The following is a 25191-nucleotide window of genomic DNA, read 5'->3' as shown; positions in this document are numbered from 1 at the left end:
ATTAACTGAACGGCGTATACATGTAAGTAGAGTTGCTTCCACCGCAGACAGTTGTTCATTAATTCCATCTATTACTTTAATAATTAATGTACTTGAACTGCTGATAGCATATTAATTAAACTGACAAGTACACTCAAAATTGTGCACTATATGCTCAGTGATCTGCAACAAATAATGGACAATCACATGATGTAGTTAGAAACATTATTACATACCACTGTACAAGAAGTTGAACCCTAGCTACTACGCAGCGAGCTAGACTTGAGCAACACAAAACCATTGAGAGATCCAATTATCTGTATGACCTAATTCTATCCAAAGTCTGTTACAGGAGGTAATAAATACTGTTGCTGTGAATGCAATACATACAACAGCCGTTCTTCTGCTTCTCCATCTCCTTCCCACAAAAAATATTCCTGCCTTGCCATTACACCAGGCACATACTGTTTATCACCTGGAGACATAGTAAGCACAAGACACTTCTGACTGGCTCTTTCTTGATCTCTTGTATAGAGACCTTCCACGTGTCCAATGATCAAGTTGTTTACTGGTGCTATTCGCAACTTCCATTCCTCTGCTAAATGCCTCTCCCACAAAAATATAACAAAATCTGCCCACCTTAACCTTTCATCCACCCAATGAGCAATGTTTGAGCACACTTCAAGATTATTAAAATCTGATGATATTGCTTCAACTCCCATGTGTTGACGCAACTTGTACACTATATGTCGCCCAGCAACAGTAACCTTTTGCGAATAAACTACAAGAACTTTGGGTTTGCTGTTGCAACATTGAGAGTTTTCATTATCTCCAGATCCCTTCTGTTGAAGTTCTGAAGGATGAATGTGGTGAGCAAAACTATTGTGACGCTCGGTCACCTGACACCAACTTTGCGAGCTCTCAATCTCCTCATGAAGTGGCTCCGGAGATGAAGTACATCGATTGGATATGTCATTTCCGCTATCTGTAAAACCTTCAACAGTTTAGTAAAACCTTCAACAGTTTAGCAAAACACATAAGCCGACATCTTTTAGTGTTGATAAAAGCACAACAATTGTGCAAGTTAGCAAGACAAACCATGCTGTGCACGTGTAGTATCAACAAGACCACCAAATACTAAATGACTAGTCAACATTATGATACTACCACTATTTTGTACATGCATTTCCAACCAGTAGCTTTTGGTCTGACTTACAGTACATGTCAATACCACAAATTGTGGGTACAACTCACTTGTTCTCTCCCTCTCCCTCTCCCTCTCCCTCTCCCTCTCCCTCTCCCTCCCCTCCCTCTCCCTCTCCCTCCCCCCCACACACACACACACAACCTACTTGAAACTATCCGTTGCTGATCCTCCTGGTGTGATGATGTCACTCGTTTATAAACTCTCCAAAGTATCAAGACAGTCAGAACAAAAATCAGAACACTTCCAATTATTGGCAATCCGATCACCCACGCCCAATGCACATATGTATTTCTCGGTTGAGAAACAGTAATGTCTGTAGTTGTCACAATCACTTTAGTGGTCATAGTCACTTTAGAAGTGGTAGACATGGTAGTTTGATGTCTATGACTTTGATCCCACTGTTCCATAGCTGCCAAAACCAAGTTTACATAACTATTGCACAATATAAATCATATACATGATTAAATACTTTGATTCCGGTATACGAAACAAAATATACGACTTGTATTGTGAGGATTGTGGGACAGATTTGGATCAATTATTACCGTAACCTGCAGCACACCAATTCTTAACACGATAAAAAAATCGTTATTTTTCCTGTGACTAAAAGAAATATGACAAAGCCCTACAAATCTGAAAAAATTAACTCAAAATCTGATATCAAGAAGAAATGCATCAGTCACCTATCCTCATAGTATCATATCAAATCATGCCAAAATATCATGACGCCACATCATCAATGTTACTCTAATTCCAAATAAATTATATCCTAACTCTACGATCTCAAAAAAACTTTAGAATCCTAGTCTAGTACACAGTACAACACCAGTAACTTACATAAACACAATACACTTTATTGATGTCAAGAGCTGTCAAAATATGAGATGTTTTATTCTGTAACACAAACAGCAATTCTAATTTCTACAAGCATTCACAACGAAATCAAAGTAACATGTTTCTGCTTACAGCATTTATTTCTATAGAAGGTAAGAAATGCATAGAATTAGTTGACCTGTCAAGAACAAACAATACGAGTACTGCTTGAATGATGGGAGCTTCTGATCGCCCTTGTTTCCACTTTGTAAGAACGTCTATCTTGTTTGAATGCTTTGCGTGAAGTGCAAAGATAACAGTGTCTGGAGCAGGGGGAGCTACAGAAGGGCAAAATTTTCAAGACTGCAAAGAATGACTCAACTCAACGATAAATAAACAAGCAAGCGGGTAACATACAATCAATTATTTATTTATTTAATTACAAATGCAAACAAATGAAAAAGGAAGGAAGAAAAAGGAAAGCAAGAAAACACTGCCACGGAGGCAAGCATGAACTTAAAAAACACCAACATAACCGGTCAATAAATTACAATGGCTATACCTGGAAAATTTGGCTTTGATGTAGGGCAACTGTTTGACTGACACTCTGCACACAACACAACTATTAGTAGTCATATGGCCTGTTGCTACTACAGTACACTGTACCGCACGTGCTACACGTGCTACAATAGTTGTTATACAGATAAAATCAACATAGAAATACATAAAACACAAACAATTAATGGTAATCACTAATTAGTTAATGATAAGTTAGCCTTCTAGTTGCCACACAGTGTGTAATTATAAAGCTCATTCACTAATTTGTCTCACTTAGTGGTTGAACTTTTTGAACCCAAGTCTTGGAACTCATGTTTCTAGATAGAATTTGAAACTGCAACAAAATGTACATGTATTATCAGTTGAATATAATATGTCCAGTTATAAAAGCCATTGCATATCAGCTCAATTAATAAAATGTGTCTACTTGCTATGGTGCTTGTGTGTGTGTGTGTGTGTGTGTGTGTGTGTGTGTGTGTGTGTGTGTGTGTGTGTGTGTGTGTGAGTGCAGTATAATCTGGAGCCCTTTGTACTTACAAGTTACAATCAGGGCTTACTCTTGCTATGTACATGGTATCATATTTCCAATTGATCTTCCCACGTCCATCAGAATGGCCAAGAGTACATACAAAATGCTGTGATTGCTGTATCACCAACAACTCAACATTATACACAACAATATAACAGATTATGTACACACATACTGTATTGCTGCTGTCTCTATAGATAACGAAACAGTTTCTTGTCGCCGCACCATCATACAAACGAACAACCAATGACAACTGCACCCCTAAAAACATACAATCTACCTGTACAATGATCAGCACAACAAGAGAGAAACTGCATTACTTATTACACATTATAATTTGTGACAAGTGCGCTTAACTAAAAAAAGCAAAATTGGACCCAAAGTCTTCCCCTTCCTCTGATAAGATGACATCAGCTGTCACTGTTTAGTGATCAACTGTTCTATAGTCAATGATTATTAATCATATACAGCATTAATGTCTAAAACTTTAACTAACTAGAGTGAGCATAAGCATATACACTGTCAGCCTATCTATCTGTTTGCCTATCTGCCTTCAAAATTCAGACAACTGAACTCTAGACAGTATAGTAGCATATGATATCATACCTTTATCTGTTCTATTTTCCGTTGTCTCTCCAGTAAGAGTAAGCGTGGGACCTTTGTGCAGTGTTGATGAAAATAGATACGCATTCAAATTGTCAATAGAGGCTGTTGGGTTCCACTCGCCAGCCGCTTGGAATACCCCAGGCGGACAATCTTTGACATCCAAAAAAAGACATACCAGAACGTCAAACAAAACGATAGGCGCAAACATTACTCTGTATAGCATCGACAAACAACATACCGTTTGCGTACACTCTAACACAACCGCATTCATTCGTCTTCACCAAGTGCTCATCATCAGCTACAATTATGAACGTTTCGGTTCCCGCTATAGTTTCAGTCGCCCCATGAATGCATGCACACAATATCAGTGCTTACATGTTCCCTCGCACTCATGATCACTTCCTACAGTAATCTTCCTACTAGCAGACTGCCGTGTTTCCGCACAAGCAGCCAAACAAGTTGATCGCTGTACGAAAAAAGAAAGATGTCGTCATCATGCTGCCCTCTGAAACAAAAAGAGATCTCTACACGTCACTACTAACCTTCTCGTTTGCGCATCGATATTTCCGACGGCAATTGATTCCCAGAGAAAAGGGAATCACCAGCAAGAAAAGGAGAACCAACTCTTTCCGCATTCTGCTCGCACACACGCCCCCGGTCGGGAGTAAAGTACACAGCTAAGTATAAGCATCCGCATTCCCTTCCTTGTTACCATGAAACAGCACTACACGTGACGTACATAAGCACAAACAGAAAGAATTCAAGGTAACATGGGTTTCCGTTTTTGGCACAACCAACTAGTAGCTAAAAAGGTAGCAAGATCTTTAGGAATAGATCGGTCTACTCTCTTGGGATATGGCAACTACACCCGGCCCACTGTGACCTCCTCATCAACGACTACAAAACCCCAAGCTGCTCTAGAATTAGTTGACAAATTGTGATGACAGCAATTTGTATTTGCATCAAAATATACAAAGCAATAAAGGTTGATAAAAGAAAGATATAACCAAACAGTTGTCTGTAAAGTCTATGCTAACTTAGCTGTCTGTAAGGTACAAGTCTGTCTTAATTTTTAGTTACGTCCAAAAAGAATGTGAACTTAATTGTGCTGCTAGCTGGGGACAGTGCAGTACTGAAAATCTTTGCTTGTCTCGTGTTCATACATATCAAGAGCAACAAAACAGCTTTCCTACAACAAAAAGAGAAATTGATAGTGAAGCCTCTTACATAAAATGCCAAACAGACACCACACATGACACACAGATCTATACAGCAAACTGTCACACAAAGTTTCACTAACGTTATTTCTAGTTGCATAACCCCTTAAGTGTCTTGTGACCAATATTGCTATAGCAACATGCAATCTCTGATGGTATTGTGCCCAAGAAGACTTATTCCTCGGGTACCTCATATACATCTCCAACAATACATTTTCAGCAATTGAGTCATAAAAACTCCAGCAATAAATTGAACAAAATAAAAACAAAAAGCACAATGCCTGGTTACATAACAGATATTTCCTGGTATATACACACCCGTGTGGTTTACATATTTCCTATAACTTATTTATTACCTTAACAATCCTTTCACTGTCATCAGCAAATCGTTTTAGCACTAAGACGCAGCTCTCCTATAACAGAAACTAAACTAGTTGCAACCAAGATGTTTGTCAAGTACCCACACACTCAAACTTTTCTCACGTTAGCAATAGATCCTAGTGCTTCTGCACATTCGTGACGAACCATTGGATGCTCGTTTAAGTTCTCTAAATTCTGTAGCAAACTGTGTAACCATACAATTAGTATTTGCTTACAGCAAAGTGTGTTCACATGAATGAGAGCAGGAACAGCTACTTCATGTTGTATTTGACCCAGTACGTATGCTGACAAAATCAATTTTGAAAAACAGACAAGCTGTTACGACTGATGAGTTACTTTGTACCAATTTCATGTCTGAACAGTGCACTGTTGTCTTGTAGTCCCTTTGAGAGAGCCAATACACAATCCTTGGATCCTCTATTACGTAACGTGAAGATAACCCTACAACAAGACATTATAAAGACAATGAAGATAGATGCACTCAATTCTATTAGTCTATGTTAACTGCATGAAACAGTTATGCTGTAATACCCAAGTGATACATGCATACATCATAATATTGTGTATAAAACTGCATTCTTTTTGTTTAATCAATAATCTCTCAAAACCCATGTTATCTGCCAAGCACCGTGGGAGAGTGCATATTTTCTTCTTACCTGTAACGTTGAAATAGACTTAAAGAGGGATCGAGAAGTTGTTTTTCCAGATCAATAACAGTTGTATCAGCATTAGCCATTGGAGGAGCCGGGTCCACAGAACAATACGGATTCTCACTACAAAAGAAATTCCATGTCATCAACAACAGTCTTCAGCCATGGATTCATGTTCCTGTCTGTCTGACTCATAAATTACTTTAATACCATATCTGTGAGTGACCTAAGTTTTTCTTCACAAGGGCTTCTCATATACTTCATTTTGTCCAATCCAATTTGACATGTTTCTGCAACCTAGAAGAGAAGAACACAAGTGTGGGCTGTGTATGCATGGACAATAACTCATAGCTCCCATCACCTCTACTGCATGATCATGAGCATGATCTTTTAAAACCGACTCAACAGATGGATCACCAATTGCAGCCAAAGCTTCTCCAGCCTGACACGATCACACAATAATTGCATATCAGCACAGTAGCATATAATAGTTACCTCATGTCTAACAACTGTCTCTTGGTTTGAGTCTTTTAACAAGCTACAAACAAATAAATGTTATCTATCCAGTAATGTTCAACTGCAAAACTGTCTTCTATATTTCCATTATACAGCAAAACTAGTTCTAGATGTTCTGTTAACTGACACACCTGATTATAAGTATTTTTTATGTTATACTCTAGAAAGAGTGAGTGTATGTACTCGTACCTGATGAGAATGGGAATAGCTGTGGTATCCTAAAAACAAATGCAAAAAATCTAAATACAATTTGATCCAAACATAATTGCCATCACTAAACAGAAACAACAAGACAGACAGACAGACAGACAGACAGACAGACAGACAAACAGACAGACAGTACCTGCATCTGTCCTAGACAATATGCACATTCGTGTTTGAAAAGCTCTGAAGGGTCAGAAAAACCTAAAAAATGAATTCCATTTAACTAACATTCCTACATTTGCGTATGCGTGTTGACATCCAGACATTTTGATATGGCCTGTATAGCCTGTTGGCCACCAACGTTTCTGAGAGAGAAGAGAGCGCGAAATCGGGTTGCTAACGACCTGAAATAAATAATATGAAATACGACAGTTTAAGTAGAATGTAAAAGCTAAGTGTTACTTTGACTGGTCCAACATCAGAGCTTCAAGAAATGCTACGTCGTTTTCCATCTGTGTGTGCTAAAAAGTTTAATGCCCGGATGCACAGTAATACGTATAATTACCAAAGAATCTGATGTCACAGTCTAGCATAGCTCAATAATTGCTGTTTTGATTCTTTGAGTAAAAATTGCAAAATTGTACATGTTTTACAAAACACAACTAATTGTAGAAATAATATTACCTATCAAAGGTTTAATTAATTTTTAAATTAATTAAAGAGGTAAAGTTGACGTGTTTGAGTGGGCAACTGTATGTCTTGACTGCTGTCATTTACGTTCCTAGTAATATGTTAGGTGCGGTATCTAGAGTGACACACGCACACACACACACACACACACACACACACACACACACACACACATACACACACACACGCACGCACACACGCACACACACACGCACGCACACACACACATATACTGTATATATATATATATATGCTCCTGTGGAAACTCATGCACGCGCACGTGACTTACGGGCACCGGACAAGACTAGCGAGGCTAATACACGCCATGTCGCAACCGTCGTCGTACGGCACGCTTGTGGATGCAAGAAAAGATATGGAAGACAGCAGTAAGACTCGTTCTGCACCGTACGAAGATAACCCCGGTTCACCATTTCGGTTAAGTCACTCAGCAAACTTGCAAGTAATCTACGATATACATGTAATTGGCAAGCACGAAGCTCCAGCCCTAGCCACTTTGGTGTTTCCATGCAGATAGAGTTTGAAGAAATCTTCAACGAACCAGATGGCACAAAAAGCATCCCTCAAGTATACAAAATTTCTCGTCTAACGTACACCTACACGAAGAACATCATGTACATTATCCTCACCGTTCTCTTGTCTACAATCCTGGCGTTTGTGTGGGCTATCATCATCTCACTGATTGCCTTCTTTACGGTCTGGATTATAAACCCTTTGTTGCAACTGTACCACATGTTTGCCAAGATTGTTGGAACGGTCTACTCGCTCAGCGTTTCTCTGTTTTGTGACCCACTCTGCTATTCAGCAGGACTGGTGTTCAGCAGATTCAAGCACACCTTCTTCTTCAAGCCATATCCGAAAGCTCTCACAGACGTCTAACTAGAAGTAGCAGGGCTAATGCTGCCCACATCAACGCTTTCTTGCGTAGCTGCAACTCACTGTTTACATGCTGTTGTTTACAGTCACTAGCTGTGATGTTAGCTACATTAGATACTATAGTGCGTTCACGCATTAGAGAGACTGGTGGAATGTGGCCATTTGTGCGACGAATGTGTTGCCCTCCGGGCGGATATTGGTATCAATCGAAAGCTCTTCACTTGCCAGATCTAATTACACTCACCGTTGGGCTACAGAGATGTAACTGAAGTTAGTAGAGCCAATTTCCTGTATTTTAATGAGTTAGGGGGCGGAGAAAGGCGGGATTAGGGTTAATTGCACAAAGCTAAGTACATAATTGTTATAACTAGCAGGCTGTTAACAGTAACCCAACACAGTAAACTTCCCAGTTGGAGTGTCAGTTAGCTAGGAAAGAGTGCGTCTAGGATCCGTTTCTACTCTTCGTCCTTGGAACTTTCAGTTTCACACGACGACGAATCTTCTGATTCAGGACGAACTTCGAATTCAATGACCATCTGCTCTACAACGTCGCCTAGCACACCGTGTATTGTCCTGTAATGCTTTTCCACCTTCTCACGTACGTGCACGTGCCTCACGCAGTTTGCCCACTTTTCCACAGTAAAGTTTGCTATACCTTCTCTACACAGACGCTTGATGTTTTCCATCGTAAACCCAGCAATCCCTGTGTTGTGCTGTGCAGCATAACTACAGGTCAGAGGAGGTCAGAGTCCTCATAGTGATGCCATCAACGCTCAAGAATGCACTAAATGCTGGTCAGTTTGGTTTTGATATGGTCAAATTAGTCAAGTTCTCGTGGTTTCCAGACGTTTCTCTGAGCCAGAAGTGAATGAGTGTATGTATCTGGTACATACAGCTGTTCCTAGAAGGGACAACTGACACATACAACCAGTGAGCGCCTAGAAACGTTCAGGTCTGTTGTCACGGGTTATAGCAAAAGTACAAGTTTTAGTAGATCATTGCATCATGAAGCATCCACGTTTCAAGCCAGCAAGGCAGCCAGAGGCAACACGTTCATACGTACACTTTCACGTAACACTATAGTTAACTAATTTGTCATTGACACCATACGCTCTGAAACATAGATGTTAATTGCCTCCTGTGACAATATAACATCCGTTTACACAAACACTACGCCACGCCTTAAGGTGTACCCTACATTCCACCAGTCGCTCTAATTCGTGAACGCACTTTACAATATATCTTCTCTTAGAACCACTAGACTACCTCCACACAGCAACTACACTGACAACAAGGTATAATAATAATATTAAGTAAAAATTTGCGCCAATGGTTAGCTTGGTACAGTATAGTGTCTCCATGCTTCATAATTTAAAGTTTCACCAGTGATAAACAGTCTGAATAAACAGTTTTGGAAAGAGTTAACTCCTAAGTTATGGCAGAGAACTACAAATTACTTTCACTGCCTTCCTAAAAGACTGTAGTCATACGTGTATTGTTTCAATGTAGTACAGTACTAGAGTGTCATCTGTATTTGATCATGGGTGTTCTCTAACACATTTCACACAAAGCAACAGGTCATAACTACATAGTTCATCTCGCCTTTGTCACTGTATGGCACTGCAAACACTAACAGTTCATTAACCACTATATCCCTGAAGCTATGAAATGAGGTACACAGACTGAATGTTACCAATAAACATCAAAGACTATATTTTCTACTTGTTTACTCTTTCATGACTCCCTTCACATCCCACAACTAAGCACAACATTAACACTAAAGTTGACACAACATAGATGATTGACTACAGTAGTGTTCTAACCTTGACAACACGATCAGAGCCAACTGTGAGCAAGTGACCTTTCGTAGGATCAAAATAGACAAGCTTGACTTCATGCTTCATGTCAAAAAACATTGTTGTACTTCTCTGACTGTCACAAAACAATGGCAATACATTGCACAGCATATGTACACACATGCACGCATGCGTGCGTGCACACACACACACACACACACACACACACACACACACACACACACAATCCCGCATGTACAAACACATCAGTCCACTTACTCGGCATCTGTTACTTTTGCATAACAGTCATTACAAACTCGCACTGGAAACTCAAATCCTAACTTTGGTAAAGCAGTTGAATTCTTCGAGCACTTATCACACACAGCACAGCCACACTTTCTGCAATGATGCTATAATGCAAAAAGACAGCCAACAATTAACAAAATCACAACACAACACAATACAGAACTTCCATAATAAGTAATGAATTAAAACACTAGCAACCTCATTCCTTCAATTTGACGTGCAGTGTTATCAACCTGTACAGTGATTTACAACCAACCTGTCGGTTGAGATCAACTTTTTTCCGGTTCCACATCTCCTTTACATTCCAGAAAAATGTCTGCTTGCATAGCTCACAAGTATCGCTATCTTTCCAGCTGGGAGTCTAACAAAAATCAATGTCAACCACATAACAGGCTCTCAGCTGGCTACACTGTCAACACTATCACATCACTGCATCTCACCTCAGTTCTTAAAATATCCATATCCCATACAACCAGCTTCTGGTCATGGCCACTGGACAAAAGTTTTCGTGTGTGTTGCGAGTATGAAAGACCACAAACAGGCGCCCTGCAAGGTATGACCAAATACGACAAATAAGTAAAATAGAATGTAGTGGGCATTTTAATCACAAATCTTTTAATTTGTACAATATTTCCTTCATAAATACTAAAATGGTATACTGACTGATTTAAATTTCTTTAGGAGACAATAGGTGTTTTCTAGACTTAAAACCAGTAGAGTCTCAAACAAGAAAGCACAAGGCAAGTCTTACATGTGTCCATTCAGTTCAAATGCTGTTCCTTTCTGAGATCCAATATCCCAAACTATTACAGTCTGATCATAGCTTCCTGAAAACAAAAGTCTCCTCTCATGATCCCACGCCATTGCTCGTACACTTCCTACACAAGCCCACAACATATCACACAATGTGTGACAGACGATTCATGTTGTGAAAAAGATCTGACCTGAGTGTCCCTTCAGTGTTGTAACTATTGTTAGACTCCGTTTCTCAAGTTTGATAACATGAATTGCACCAGAGTAGTCACCAACAAATGCATGCTGTGATTCAGCATCAAATCTGTACAAAGATTTCACCATACATAACAAGCAATGCAATACAATACCACCCTCTTGATGCAACAACTTTACAAAGTTAATACAGAATTTGTGTCACTATCACAATGTATAACGAGATGCCAACTTTTATGGTTTTCAATTAATTACAGGTAAACAACATGCTCCAAAAACCCCAAAATTTGCACTGCACGCTGCCATGGAATTCAACATGTTTATAAAATTTCAGTTCTGTACCTCATCCAATTATTGAGTTATGTGCGTCGGAACAATGACAACAACAACAAGAAGAATTAGCTAGAAAAAAGGACTTTAGTGAATAACTTAATAATGCAGGGTTAGCCTCCCCCTTATTTTGAACCCACAACCTTATCTGCGATGTTAAAATTGGATTTCGATATAGCCTTAATTCAAAATAGAAAGTTTCCTATTGTATTGGCAGGATGCTGAACGACCTGCGTCATCTCTATATACCAACCACTATTGTGGTTGGTGACAATCTACTGCACTGAGAAATGCACCTCTCCACTACAACAGTCTAATGTCCTGCACCAACAATAAAATACATTTTGCATAGTCTTACTGAACAGTCATGCACCATGCTTCTGTGCGATGGCCTCCAATCCGAAGTCCTGATTCTGCTGAATGCCATTGAAAAGTTTTATCTCTACTGACACTGAGCAGCCACTCGTGTTCAAGTGAAAATGCCATTTGTGTAACTCTGTTTAAATGAGCTTCATAGTTCCTTCGAAGTGATATCCGATTGAAATCTTCAGACAACTGAAACTCCTAAATTCATACAAGAATATAAAAAACACTGAACAGAGACAGAGAAAATGATTAACATAGTTTAGAGCAATCATCTTGTAGACAAATGATTCATATGTTCGCTAGACTATTGGTTTACACCCTCGCTTCTACAGTAATAAGAGAAGACTTAAACAGTGTCTGCTTTCTTACTGTTATAGCTCCTGATCCTAATCCAACAAACAATCGTCTTGTTTCTCCATTATATGATAAAGAAGACACGGAACCTGCACAAAGACACATACACACTTGTTACAAGATAAAACTTTCTGCTCAGAATGTTAAATTACATAATAACAGATCATTAATACTATTGCTTCTGCTTTCATTGAAAGCTGAACCGCACCCACGCACTACCACGCCTACAACTTACTGCTAAGATTTTGGCAGATACTTGGCCAGTACTCGCCACTTTCACGAAGTAGCCACACTCTCAATATTCTAAACAACGTGCAAAGCTAGTAATTGAAAGTAAAACGAGCTCGCAAGGAGAAAAGATGACGCACTTGTCATCACTTGCCGTCACTACGGCGTCCTCGTGTGGTACAATAAAAGCGTCGTTAACGTCGTCGTTGAATTGTTCAACTTTGTGGAGTAGAGCTGGAGCTACACGCTTCTTCCGACCCGCTGATGCCATTCTCAATCACGTGATTATGACATCACTTCCGGGCTTATGACATCATTTCCGGGCTTAAGTCATAGGTGTACACTCTGTATGACACATCATACGTATTACGTAAGCACAAACCAGCAGCAGAAAAATGGTCAGGTGCAGCCTCGGCGGAAGTTCAGTACAAATACATATGTAAATTATACCTAGACAAGTGATGTGTCATGCCAGCCTACGGCATGGCAGCTCTGGGGTCATGCCAAACATCATACAAAGGTGAACGTGTAGCGTGTATGTATGTGCGCGTATGTATGAGCCTGAGTGGGAACTGACTATGTGCGATGTTAGAACGATAAAATTCATTCATTCATTCATTCATAAGTGTACCCCCTGGTCATTAGTGGACGGGGGGATAAGATAGGGTTTGTATTAGGTTCAATTTTGACAACCCGGTCCATTTGTGGCTACCAAAAATGAACCCACCCTGGGTCCAAAATTTTCATTACAGATGCAATTTAGCGACTTAAAATTAATAATCCTGCATGACACACACAGTGACTTCTAATGATATAAAGTAAACTTGGCTAACATGCACGGTTTAGATATAGCAAATCTACAAGTTGAACGATCAACCAAGCAGAGATAAAAACTTCTTAAAAGTTTCCTTTTCAGTTCTGCTACTCCACATGTCTTCTGCACCGAACCATTCAACGTCGATTTCCAATATTTTCAAAAGATCCAGCACCTGCATATAGACATCAACACAAGTGCAACTGCATTCTCAGAGAAGATGGTTATTTGTGCATCATTTGCAACTGCCTTACCTCCTGATTATGATTCACCAGATTTACCAAACTCTCGAAAAGATTATGGCCTACAAAACAAATAAATTCAACAGCTTGTAATGTAATTCAGTTTACTGAGAGATACGTTGACTATCAAGCAACTGCACAAGTGAAAGTAGACGTCATTTCAAACTTACCTGTAGTCATTTCCACTCAATTTGAAAATCAATCTCTTTCTATTATACCCCAATATGCCCCACACACAGTATACTAAACTTATGTTGTTGCATCTAAGCTTTGACTAAAAACATACACAATGTACATTCTCCAACATCAAGTTGTAAGTTGTAAATGTTCTCTCAAAGCATGCCATATATGCAGGCTACAGCAGCTGGCTATAAATAACACGTACATGTTTGTCTGTCTCGAGTAGATCTCAAGCATTCGCCAGCAGCCGAGGCACACTGAATGTCACATCCATCCGCCAACTGTAGTACAAGGAATAATTATCATACAAGTTACATCTATTAACAAATTATGTTAAAAATAGATCACTTTGTTCCAGCTGATGTTTAGCAATAGCTGTGATCCAACTAGCTGACAATGAGTGTCTTCTGCAATTAAACTGTTGACAATAAGAGTAACAGTCTCTTGCAAGTTGCTGGTAGTTACAGTTCTAGAAACAGTCCATGGAGTGGAAGAAGTCACATACAATCCTCCATCCACGTAACATAAATTGATCATCTAAAATAACAAAATCTCTAAAACCTTGGTAATTATTGACACTTGCACACGTGCACACAGACAGACAGACAGACAGACAGACAGACACACAAACACACACACACACACACACACACACACACACACAAGACACACATAAGACACACACACACACACACACACACACACACACACACACACACACACACACACACACACACACACACACACACACACACACACACGTGTCTGTCAATAAAACAACATTCTTGTATAGCATTATGCGTGGTTTTCTGCATGTTTTGTGAATTTATTGTCACTTCGACTGGTAGTGTAGTTTATTGTAGTAAATACTCACCAACTGTCTGATGGCCTCATCAATCGTCCAGTCTTTCACTTTGAGATATGACCTGTAAAGTCTGAAGACCAAATGGTCTGGAGATAACCTAACAGTTAGCCTGCTGCATGTCACAACAAGTCTGATGCATTGACCTGTTTGTTGAGAGTAATGATAGAATCCCTCACGCCATTGCACTGTAACAGTAAGAAGTTGAAAAGCAGCAAGAGCAGCTAATCTATTTTCGGTCCTGTCTGCCGATTTGGATGTTGCCATTTGAAGAAGACGACCTTCAATGAGAAACACAAGAAAAGATGCAATATGAAATAGCAGATACAAACATACACAGGTAGCCATTGAGACAGCAACGAGAAGCGAGACAACAAACAAATTAACATGCAGGCAAACACTATTTTTTTGTAAATTCTTACCGATTAGTGTTACAACAGAGTGAAGAAATGGTTGGGCTTCGTTTCCAAGACCGTGCAGTTCAAGCTTTTCAATCAGTTCCTTCTCATCTTCACTCAACTTCAACTGGCCACCAGCATCCTTCACAGACTTCAGAGCAGCCAAAATCTACACACAACATAGTCATTGAAAATGACAATGTAGTCATTCAGAGCCTTCAGCTGACAACTCATCCACAGAAAGTGATAAAATTAAAACAATTCTAACCTCCTCTTTAGACCAGTAAATTTGTCGCTTAATAGGAGCAAACTCTTCATCCTGTTTTGCTTCCTTGCTTTCTGTTTCTTTCGATTTCGTTTCAGTTTCTAATGGTTCTACTGTATGACTGCTCTGTGTTGTGGTTGATGACGCTGTATAAAATGGCACTGATCTTGTATCTACGTTTTGTCCTTCTGTAGGTCGAACACTCATAGAGTCAAGCATTGGTCGAAGCATAGCACCTAATGGACTAAAACGCACATCAGTACACAACATGCTGTGTCTCTATCTGTCTGTCTGTCTGTCTGTCTGTCTGTCCGTCCGTCTGTCTGTCTGTCTGTCTGATACAACTTCAAATCTTCTCACGTGCTCATAAATTCACTTGGTAAGTTGGTGATATACTCAGGAATGCTTTTGCCAGTGAGAAACAGACACACTTCAGCAGTAAAGTTATTACAGTTATGATCCAGCAGATGATACTGATCAGGACTATCGACAACAATCAACGAGCCATAAAAGTTGACTATAACATATTCTGTATTTAATGTACCTGAATGAGTCTTTTAATCCAATAAGATATTGGTTAAACACCTCTTCTGGTATTTCAGTGTCTCCAAGTTCTTCAACTCGATGTGGTTGACCCAAAATGGTGCCGCCCTGTCCACAACCAATTAAAATATAGAGAGACGAAGTCTGAGATAAAGAAGACATAAAACAGATGGACAGACAGACAGACAAACAGACAGACAGACAAACAGACAAACAGACAGACAGGCAGGCAGACAGATAATACTAGATGTAATGAACACGTAGATTAGTTATTGCTTTCGTGCTATAGTTCATTTATGAAAAATATACGTATTGACAGATAAACAGACAGACAGACAGACAGACAGACAGACAGACAGACAAACAAACGAACAGACAGACAAACAGACAAACAAACAAACAGACAGACAAAGAGACAGACAGACAGACAGACAGACAGACAGACAGACAGACAGAAACAATTCCTCAGATTTTAAGACACATTGGAGAAGACGCTTGTCAGTACAACTTCAGCGTTGCAATGCCTCGGTGTTGGCTAGAAAGATGATAGAAAGATGATCAGAGTGACATATGGACAGAAAGCTGGCCAGAGTCTAGATGTTGTTCAACTTTCAATTCAGTAAACTAAATTTTGATTTGTAGACTCTGTAGGGGAGCTTTTTAATGCTACTTGTTATTTGTGTAATTGTAATTGTAGTTGTGACACTTGTTGTTCATTAGCTGTTACTTTAGTTTCACCTGTATTAGCTTTGATGTATAAAAATATATGAAAATTTGACAGACAGACGGACGGACAGACAGACAAATGAACAGACAAACAGACAGACAGACAGACAGACAGACAGACAGACAGACAGAGAGACAGACAGACAAACGAACAGACAGACATACAATACTAGATGTAATGGACACGTAGATTAGCTATTGCTTTGGTGCTATAGCTCATTATAAAAAATATATGTATTGACAGATAAACAGACAGACAGACCGACCGACAGACAGATAAACAGACAGACAAACAGACGGACGGACGGACAGACAGACAGACAGACAGACAAACGAACAGACGGATAGTAGCATAAGTTTAGCTGCTATGTGTACACATGTGCATTTTCATGTAGCTTGCAACTTTAGTTTTTTGCCTTTGCTGATATGTATTATAGTTTGATGTTTGAAATATATGTATTGACAGACAGACAGACAGACAGATCTTTTATTCTCATATAGACTCTACTAGTACATATGCTAGGAATTTGTGAAAGCAAACCAGTCCTTGCAAACAACGAAGTCATAGATTAACTAATGCACTTGGCCTTGAATGTCAAAATCAAATAATCATCATGATTAGGTGACAATTTTGAAAGTTCTCTAGGGACAACTTTACAGACAGACAAACGAACAGACAGACGAACAGACAGACAAAGAGACAGACAGACAGACAGACAGACAGACGGACGGACGGACGGACGGACAGACAGACAGACAAGCAGTCTTACTGGAGAGCATGATTCTATCCCCATCGAGCCGAAAAAATATTCCTTCCCATATACAACGACACCAGTATGCCTTCAGTGCAAACCAATTCTCAACACCGTGAACACACTACAAATCAAGTACCCACAGACCAGATGCCTTCAAGTCGCTTCCCTTCGAACAACAATTGCAAATCATACACAAAATGTAAAAATCTACGCAAAAACCTTGCCTAGTATCGCCTCAGACAGTTGTGCTGCCAGTCCACCAGAAATGTCATAAATGTATGCTCGAACCGGATAAGCCATGATCAATAACCTTCTAACGCGCGTTTCCTAATCAAGCACGTTAGTTGACAGTACATGACGGCTTCAACACAAAAGCCTTCTTTCGAGTGGCCTGTTTTCGTGTTTCCTGAGACGCTCAACTTCGAAGAACAAAACCCAAAGTTGGTCGTTACACTCTATAACACTTACGACTTTCCCGTGGTGTTTACAGGTGAACACAACGCCGGAGATTCGTACAGATTGTCTCTGGTAACGCCCATCTGTCGTCATCATGGGGTTACTGGTTTGTTTGTTTAGTTTCCTGCAGTGCTGCTCGGAAGTACGCAGTTGTCGACGTGAAAGGAAACATCCGTCCTCGATCATGCGTTGACATGTGAGATTTCGACATTGTAACAGTACACATGACATGTAACGTGTATGGGCGTGCCAACTTGTTAGCTAGTTACAGGTTTAGTATTTCCGTACGTAGATACATTTTTGTAGTGTAAGGCAAACTATGTAATGGGAAGTCAAGACGTGAGTTTTTCGTTTCAACAGCGTTAGATCTTGTATCTTCAAAGTGAAATTGAAATGTTATCCTCGGAGGTCCAGACCGTTGTTATTGATGTTTGTTTGTACTGTTGTGTGTGCACAGTGTGATTAATTTATTATTCTGCCTTTTCACACTTATTGTCGGTATGTACTTGTGTAGTAATGGTGGAATAACCTTGCTATTAGGATTACTAATAACTAGGATGATGGTTTACAATTTGGTGTGAATATCACATCAATTTGAATGTCTCTGGGTTGTTGATATGGTGATGGAAATTTAGAAAAGCATATGGGTGATGATTTGCGTCTCTGTAGAGTTGTTCGGCACAAAGAAGTGTGCAAACAGAATTTGGGCAAACGTGACAAATTTAGGATCGACCTATTTCAACAATACGAGAATGGCATGCAAAAGATTGGGAGCAGAGACATTATCTCACAACTGGTGGCAAGTGCTCCCGAGCCAGAACAACCCGTTGCACAGCTGCCCGCTACACTTCAGATTCCTCAAAGACAAACATCCCTGTCACCAACGAGGACGTCTCACGACCTACCCAATCTGTTGGTGTTACTGATCGGTATGGTGTGTGTCATCGTTGTGTGTTGGCCCGAGGACAACAATTCAGTAGGACGGTTTCTCACCATCACAACTAGTCACAAACTGGTTGCTTCATATATTCTTGGACTTGTAACATTCATTGTTTTTCGTTGATTGTTAAGAGTAGAGCAGAGTCGGGAGTTTTAGCTAGTTGTTATATAAGAGAAGGAGAGAGAGATATATGTTTATGGAAAGAGAGAATAGAAAGAGCAGCTGGTGACTGCTTTTATTTTGAGAAATAAATGTTTAATGCTTCGATGTGTTTTTGTTTGTTCATTTGTGTGTGTGTATGTATTATATGAGCTTCCTGTTGCCACAAATCACATCATCACTCCTTTTTGTGCATTGTAGATCTCTTCAGGATGACGCAATCTATGTGACCTATAGTACATATATGTTCTGGTGCAAGGCTGTGGCCACTGGTACTAACTGCTGACATCAACTAACCAATACTCCAATAGTTCTGTTTTAAGTTCAGTCTAGAAACAGCAGCTGTGGCCACTCCTAATTTGAAAATAGATAAAAGGCCTCATTATGTTAGTTAGGTTCATAACTCTCCCACTGCATTATCTCCAGTTGTAGTCATTCCGACTGCATTTTCTTTGCTCTCGACAGGTTTCACTTCACTCTCGTTTGTCTCACAGCTCTCCAATCCATTATTTCTCTTCTGTCCTGCAGTTTCTTCTCTATCTTGCAATCTCGTTATCTTCATATCTTCCACACTGTCATGTGACTCATTCAATGAAGCTTCAGCTCTTAGTCTATTAGCTTTTGCCCTCTGGTTATGAAACCAGTTGAGAACTGTATTTGTTGGTAAACTCAATTCCTCCGCTTTATCAGCAATCTCCGTTCTGCTTGGCTTAGGATTATCTGCATACATACCATTTAGTGCTTTCTTTTGATCTTCAGAGAGAACATGTCGCGTTCTCTTGGACGGACTCTGACCAGCAGCGCCTCCACCACTGCCTGGCATAGGACCAGGTCGTTTGCGATGACCACGCTTGTCTGTAAAGACACATGCGAGAGTAATCTCACTAATTTCATTTATGCTAATATTATACCAGCGAGATACCAGAACACTAACAATAATACTCATTTCTCTGCATGTTTACAATGGAGGGATGACTAGGAACGTAGACACATTGGTATTAGGGACACCTGCGCGTCTACTCACCATGTTGTATTTTCAGCAAGGCAGCCAGTCGTTTGTCGAAACCCTCGTTGTCAAGCCACAATTTCATACGAAGATACGGCTGTCTGCCTATCGTTTGCAAGTTCGGCCACGGCTTCGGTTTATTGAGAAGGTTACTGAGCGCTCCTTGTGTCAGTCCAACAATGTGCTCACTAAAGACAGCTTGACTGATATGATGTGTAGCGAGTAGATCGTGTACTCTCAATGCTATATCAGTCGTGTCCACATCTTCGACGCCGGCCATAGCCGCTTTCATGTCGCTAGGCAGACTGTGATTCACTTCAGCCAAAGCATCGGAAGACGCCGAGAAATTGAAGACGGGCGACGCGACAAGCTCTGAAGGATGCTCACTCGCTGCCTCCATCTCAGGCACAATGATAGCTCCGTTAGGCAAGATGCTAATCTGTGTTGCAGACAGAGGCAATACAAAGCGTTTTACTCTCATTCCTCCAGCAAGTTCTGAAGCAGAAGCGGCGTCTAGAAGGCGATGATAGAGCTCGTCATAATCTCCCGCTCTTGTTTCATCGATGCGCACAATCTGTTCTCCACGAGGAAACTGCAATCTCAATTCTTTCACTCCCTTCTCTGGATATACCTTGCCCGTTTCGTTGCTCTCTCCACTCTCAGCATGTCGTTCGTGTGAGGCGCGATCGTACAATTTCTCTTCGTCTCGTTTCGACACAGAACCGGTTTTGTCATTCATCGGTTCCGCCATGCCTGCTGATGCTCTGAAATGCAAGAAAAAATTGATTGCCAACAGTTGGACATCGAAGGCAGACACGAAGCGAGATGAAAACGATTCTCGTCAACTGACATGCCAGGATATCACCAATTCAGTCAGATAAAAAAGGAAGAGCACCTGGAGACGACGATGTAGCAACTGCCTGGCAACAAGAGACGTCGAGTTGGCGCGGGGCGAGCTAACCTGTCGCCCCAATAACGAATAGCGTGGTATGATTACTGATATCCCGGATTATATAAAGAAGGCTACGCATGCGTATAAGACCTCTACTCATCATGGTTCGTCTTCTTCTTTCTTGCGTTCTGTTGTCGTTGCTGTCATCGTGTTTTGTTTTATAGATTCATTACGTGTTGCTCTTTAGCAGGCAAGGTAAGCTGAGGTTGCAGAAGTGGTACACAGCCGCGTCTCAGAAAGACAAGAAAAGAACGACAAGAGAGCTTATCACTACCATTCTCTCACGAAAATCAAAGATGTGTAACTTTCTGGAGTGGAGAGATATGAAGATAGTGTACAAAAGGTACGAAGAAATTTGTGAGCCGAGTCATGTCATTGATATTAATTTTGATTAGGTATGCTAGTTTGTATTTCCTTGCCGCTATTGACAAAGACGACAATGAATTGATTACTCTCGAGCTGATACATCGTTATGTTGAGTTATTGGATAAATACTTTGGAAGTGTAAGATGCTTGTCACAGTTGTGTGTGTGTGTGTGTGTGTGTGTGTGTGTGTGTGTGTGTGTGTCAGTCGACATATCTTCTATTCTCCATCCATCCAACTATGTCTATCTACTTGCATCTCAGCTGTCCATCCACTTGTGGTAGTCATTTCCCAATGTCAGGTAGTCACTAAGTGCGTATGTACTGTTGAAGTATTCTGTATATCTATAATAGAGTCTAAACATTGACTGTATGCGTAGGTATGTGAGCTGGACATCATCTTCAACTTCGAGAAAGCGTACTTCATTCTTGATGAGTTGATAATCAGTGGAGAAATACAGGAAACTAGTAAGAAAAATGTAGTGAAAGCAATCGCTGCTCAAGACTTGCTACAAGAAGAGACAGAAGCGATCCGAGGTGTACTGGATGAGATGGGCATCCCTTGATTCAGACTTACACTAAACTGTTTTGTAATGCTCTTGAATTGAAATTGGTACATACAGCTCTTTGTATATTATGGCTGAGTGCAACCAGTAGAACTGAGTAAATGGAGTAAACAGTCCACTGTGTAGTAATCATGCCTTTGCATACCAGGTGATAAGGTTGAGGTTATGATATTGGCAGAAGCTGCAGTCAATACAAAAAACCACAATAAATTAATCCCATCAGTCATATGTCAGATTGTTAGCATAACTGTTGTAATTGTAGTGGTGTATGCAAAGGCATCCATCACTCTCACATACATGCCAGTATAATGGATTCTTAGAAGTGTAAATGAGAATATGGATAGAAGGTGTTCCTAGACATACAAATCACACATACTATATAGCAGGATTGTATTGGTGTGACACAGGAGGTTTATAAAAGGTGTGTATGTGTCATATTGGTGTCAATACTTGAAACCCTGAATGAAGAATAACTCTTATGTAACAGACATGACAATTGCATTCCAATTGTCTGTCTGGTTTAGATACATGATTCCTGCCTATAGGGTTTGCTGTAACTGATGAGTGTTTAGAATTCACGTTAGGCCGGTGTACCATTTGTCCAATGACACACTCACCTGGATCTGGAAAGCAGCTACTGCAGAATTAAGATGTCGGCTAGTTGTCTTCTGGTCTGGACACAAAACGACTCTATTCAATAACCGCCTACACACACACACACACACACACACACACACACACACACACACACACACACACACTGATGACAAGGATAGGTTAATTAAGTTGAACAAAGAAAACTACAACTAGACAGCTTGTAATAATAGCATCCATAAAGTTTGCACCTTTGTAAGTCTACATCAATATACTGAGCCTAGTTGAGTACAGTCTGTTTGGTTTCTGTGCTGCTTAGTCATGTACAGTCTCAAAATGTTTCCATTGTCGACATTTCAAAAGCCATGAAAAAATAATCTACACTTTATAAATAGATTACTATTGTGGCAGTTAATTAATTCTCAACTTGATAAATGTGTGTGTGTGTGTGTGTGTGTGTGTGTGTGTGTGTGTGTGTGTGTGTGTGTGTGTGTGTGTGTGCGTGCGTGTGCATATGCACGAACGCTACACAGCTAACCATCCCACTAGCAACAACTTGATTTTTCCTATTGCTCACTATTTTCTACTGGCTTCATTTACCAGCATCCTCATTATCATCCTTACTATTCATTTGTTCCTTCTCATTGTCCAATTGTTTGTCATCCGCTAAATCTCTCGCCTTGTGTTTCTTGTGGTTGTGATGATTAATCTCATCATCACTGTTGTTATGTCGCCTCTTCCTTTCTCTTGATCTTGACTTGCGTCTCTTCTTTTTCTTTTTTCCTGACTGTCTACTCTTTGAGCTATGATGTTTGTCACTGTTTGATGGAGAGTCAACATCACTGATATCACTGTTACCACTCCATGCTCTTGATCTTGATCTTGACCATCTGTCTCTATCTCGTGAACTTGTTCTTTGTCTATCATATGACTTTGATCTTGATCTACGTCTGTCTCTTGACCTTGACCTTGACCTTGCTCTTCCTTCTCTTGATCTTGACCGACTCTCTCTGTGTGATAACTTTGTTCTGTCTCTTGTCCTCGGCCTTTCTCTGCTTTTGGATCGTCTGTGTCTATGAGATCCTCGTGCTTTCTGCTCACTAGTATCGGAAAACTTCTCACTGCTTCTTCTTTGCTTTCTATTAAATCTGTCATGTTCATAGCCACTTCTATCACTCCTCGCATGATTATAGCTTCTTGGTGCTGCAGTATCAAAGCGATAATGTGAAAAGTGTATAGCTTCATCTCTTGAACTTCTTTTCAACTCAGAAAACTCATTTCTAGGATTTCTGAAAACATGGAGGAAATTACAGTATCTTCCCTTGGGACACGCATTTCGATGGAAAAGTCCTAGCCGATAGATGCAGTTAACAAAGACATGCAGCAAGACAAATGCTGTCTTACCACATATTGCAGCTTTCCAGTTATTCACAGACGTAAACTGAACAGACAGTTGGTGTTGTGCATACCAACGGCCATTAAATATTGTAAATGCTCGACTAGCATCTTCCTCACTACAAAACAAACAAGACATGAAGTATAACAAACATGTTGTACAGTACTCAAATGACACTGGAGTAGAGATATGTAAATTTAGATGTCACATGACAGTTACAATAGTGCTGCTTCATGGCTTTGTAGCAACCTATGGTAAACTATGTCGTATCAGTGACAGTCAACCAAGTGAATACAAGATCAAAATATCTTTGCTGCTTTAAGACAGGAAGAAAGAAAGAAAATTAAATACAACTCTGAAACAAAAGTAAGTGGTGCCTCTGTCAAATGATACATCTCGTCATAGAACGTTTAAAAGATGCAGTTTGGATGGTCTCAAAGATCTACAACATCTGTCTCAATCATCTGTTGATGAGTCAGGAAAACCAAACCCAAGCGAATTCTTATAAGACCACTGGAGAAAAAGATTCTCAGTTCAAATACAGAAATGCAATAGTAACACCATCATCAAGGTCTCCTCACTGTCTAATGAAGATGAAGCCTCAGCAAAGTAGACCAGTTGTTTGCTAGATAAATGACTTCTAGTGTTGGTCCAGACAAACAGACAGACAGATAGATACACAAACAGACAAAAATAAAAAGATAGAAAGACAAACAAATAAGCAACCAGGCAAGTTCTTGAAGTCTCACTTCTCGTATTGAACATAAACATTCCCACGAAGATGGGGCTCCATGTTACAACACACCTGTAATCACCATAAGTTGGAAACGACAAGTTTCAATCTAACAATGTCATAAACCTTAAGCTGAATTACACGACCAGCATCTTCAAATGCAGGTTTGATGTCTTCGTAAAAATCAATGAACTTCAAGTAGACTTCCCTTTCATCATACTACAATCAATCATTAGAATTGATATCAACACACTACAATCAATAATTGTAATTGATATCAACTAAAATTATAAAAAGCATATTGTACCTCTAGTTCAACGTCTTGATCAGCTTCATTCAGCTGCTGCTGATCCAACTCAAAAATGTTGAACATGTTGGGTATTAGCAGTGTTGAACTGATCACTGGCCAGTCGTGATGCTTCGAACATCTGTAAAAGTAACACAAACAAAATACCACCAGTTGAATGAGTCGATGAATGGACAAACAAACACAGAAATTAAGAATGCAAACAGGTTATTCAACAAACTAACAACTAAACAGAGAAACAGCTGAATAGATTACTACAGATATAGACCAGTAGACAAACCAAATGGTGATAACAAACACATGACTGCATTCCACATGAACAGACTCATTGACAGATGCACTAGCTCCCTCTCCCTAGCTCCCTCTCCCTAGCTCCCCCTCTCTAGCTCCCCTCCCTATCTCCCCTCCCTATCTCCCCTCCC

General features: G+C 40.0%; 8 protein-coding genes across 11 annotated transcripts in view; 2 read left to right on the top strand and 6 right to left on the bottom strand.

Annotated features, from left to right (window-relative positions):
• Positions 1–50: 50 nt before the first annotated feature.
• LOC134196171 (uncharacterized) lies at positions 51–4368 on the bottom strand. Of its 2 annotated transcripts, none has more exons than XM_062665239.1 (13): positions 4235–4368; positions 4068–4158; positions 3931–3990; positions 3693–3842; positions 3262–3347; positions 3115–3201; positions 2831–2891; positions 2562–2606; positions 2153–2337; positions 2024–2080; positions 1656–1737; positions 1332–1595; positions 51–973 (listed from the first exon to the last, which is right to left on the bottom strand). In XM_062665239.1, the coding sequence occupies exons 1-13, from the start codon at positions 4325–4327 to the stop codon at positions 312–314; spliced, it is 1923 nt and encodes a 640-aa protein (XP_062521223.1). In that variant the 5' UTR covers positions 4328–4368; the 3' UTR covers positions 51–311. The 2 variants fall into 2 exon arrangements, with proteins under 2 accessions (XP_062521223.1, XP_062521224.1); XM_062665240.1 differs by having other exon boundaries at positions 51–964.
• A 376-nt stretch (positions 4369–4744) lies between these two features.
• LOC134196173 (deoxyhypusine hydroxylase-like) lies at positions 4745–7267 on the bottom strand. Of its 2 annotated transcripts, XM_062665245.1 has the most exons (13): positions 7063–7267; positions 6925–7004; positions 6800–6861; positions 6646–6674; positions 6436–6478; positions 6302–6382; positions 6167–6237; positions 5947–6063; positions 5634–5731; positions 5522–5574; positions 5393–5464; positions 5266–5322; positions 4745–4881 (listed from the first exon to the last, which is right to left on the bottom strand). In XM_062665245.1, the coding sequence occupies exons 1-13, from the start codon at positions 7110–7112 to the stop codon at positions 4804–4806; spliced, it is 891 nt and encodes a 296-aa protein (XP_062521229.1). In that variant the 5' UTR covers positions 7113–7267; the 3' UTR covers positions 4745–4803. The 2 variants fall into 2 exon arrangements, with proteins under 2 accessions (XP_062521229.1, XP_062521228.1); XM_062665244.1 differs by having other exon boundaries at positions 5393–5574.
• A 2394-nt stretch (positions 7268–9661) lies between these two features.
• LOC134196321 (WD repeat and FYVE domain-containing protein 2-like) lies at positions 9662–12803 on the bottom strand. Its single transcript, XM_062665421.1, has 11 exons — positions 12653–12803; positions 12520–12587; positions 12300–12373; positions 11923–12128; positions 11231–11343; positions 11038–11164; positions 10727–10832; positions 10543–10647; positions 10260–10390; positions 10008–10116; positions 9662–9943 (listed from the first exon to the last, which is right to left on the bottom strand). Exons 1-11 carry the CDS (start codon positions 12781–12783, stop codon positions 9911–9913), a joined length of 1203 nt encoding a protein of 400 aa, XP_062521405.1. The 5' UTR covers positions 12784–12803; the 3' UTR covers positions 9662–9910.
• Positions 12804–13223: 420 nt separating this feature from the next.
• On the bottom strand, positions 13224–17603 carry LOC134196447 (uncharacterized). Its single transcript, XM_062665576.1, has 13 exons — positions 17517–17603; positions 17442–17458; positions 17313–17382; positions 15818–15924; positions 15634–15756; positions 15277–15517; positions 15033–15177; positions 14757–14891; positions 14623–14699; positions 14097–14285; positions 13954–14029; positions 13581–13630; positions 13224–13501 (listed from the first exon to the last, which is right to left on the bottom strand). The coding sequence occupies exons 1-13, from the start codon at positions 17595–17597 to the stop codon at positions 13385–13387; spliced, it is 1428 nt and encodes a 475-aa protein (XP_062521560.1). The 5' UTR covers positions 17598–17603; the 3' UTR covers positions 13224–13384.
• On the top strand, positions 17582–18961 carry LOC134196451 (motile sperm domain-containing protein 1-like). Its single transcript, XM_062665580.1, has 3 exons — positions 17582–17787; positions 17874–17949; positions 18423–18961. The coding sequence occupies exons 1-3, from the start codon at positions 17652–17654 to the stop codon at positions 18814–18816; spliced, it is 606 nt and encodes a 201-aa protein (XP_062521564.1). The 5' UTR covers positions 17582–17651; the 3' UTR covers positions 18817–18961.
• Positions 18962–19075: 114 nt separating this feature from the next.
• On the bottom strand, positions 19076–20866 carry LOC134196448 (homeobox protein cut-like 1). Of its 2 annotated transcripts, XM_062665578.1 has the most exons (3): positions 20754–20866; positions 19877–20622; positions 19076–19707 (listed from the first exon to the last, which is right to left on the bottom strand). In XM_062665578.1, exons 2-3 carry the CDS (start codon positions 20607–20609, stop codon positions 19250–19252), a joined length of 1191 nt encoding a protein of 396 aa, XP_062521562.1. In that variant the 5' UTR covers positions 20610–20622; positions 20754–20866; the 3' UTR covers positions 19076–19249. The 2 variants fall into 2 exon arrangements, with proteins under 2 accessions (XP_062521562.1, XP_062521561.1); XM_062665577.1 differs by lacking the exon at positions 20754–20866 and having other exon boundaries at positions 19877–20735.
• Positions 20811–21855, top strand: LOC134196452 (AP-1 complex subunit sigma-2-like). Its single transcript, XM_062665581.1, has 4 exons — positions 20811–20914; positions 20975–21153; positions 21206–21314; positions 21554–21855. The coding sequence occupies exons 1-4, from the start codon at positions 20888–20890 to the stop codon at positions 21737–21739; spliced, it is 501 nt and encodes a 166-aa protein (XP_062521565.1). The 5' UTR covers positions 20811–20887; the 3' UTR covers positions 21740–21855.
• An 802-nt stretch (positions 21856–22657) lies between these two features.
• LOC134196446 (U2 small nuclear ribonucleoprotein auxiliary factor 35 kDa subunit-related protein 2-like) overlaps positions 22658–25191 on the bottom strand; it is a 4771-nt gene continuing 2237 nt past the window's right edge. The window contains exons 8-12 of the mRNA XM_062665575.1: positions 24770–24890; positions 24589–24681; positions 24479–24534; positions 23738–23847; positions 22658–23683 (exon numbers count right to left, since the gene is read on the bottom strand). Of these exons, the coding sequence (XP_062521559.1) occupies positions 22926–23683; positions 23738–23847; positions 24479–24534; positions 24589–24681; positions 24770–24890 (1138 nt within the window). The 3' untranslated portion in view covers positions 22658–22925. The remainder of the gene's footprint in view (positions 23684–23737; positions 23848–24478; positions 24535–24588; positions 24682–24769; positions 24891–25191) is intronic.

Source organism: Corticium candelabrum, chromosome 21 (genome assembly GCF_963422355.1).
Source record: "Corticium candelabrum chromosome 21, ooCorCand1.1, whole genome shotgun sequence".
NCBI lineage: Eukaryota > Metazoa > Porifera > Homoscleromorpha > Homosclerophorida > Plakinidae > Corticium > Corticium candelabrum.
This window is presented reverse-complemented; position numbering and strand designations above follow the sequence as displayed.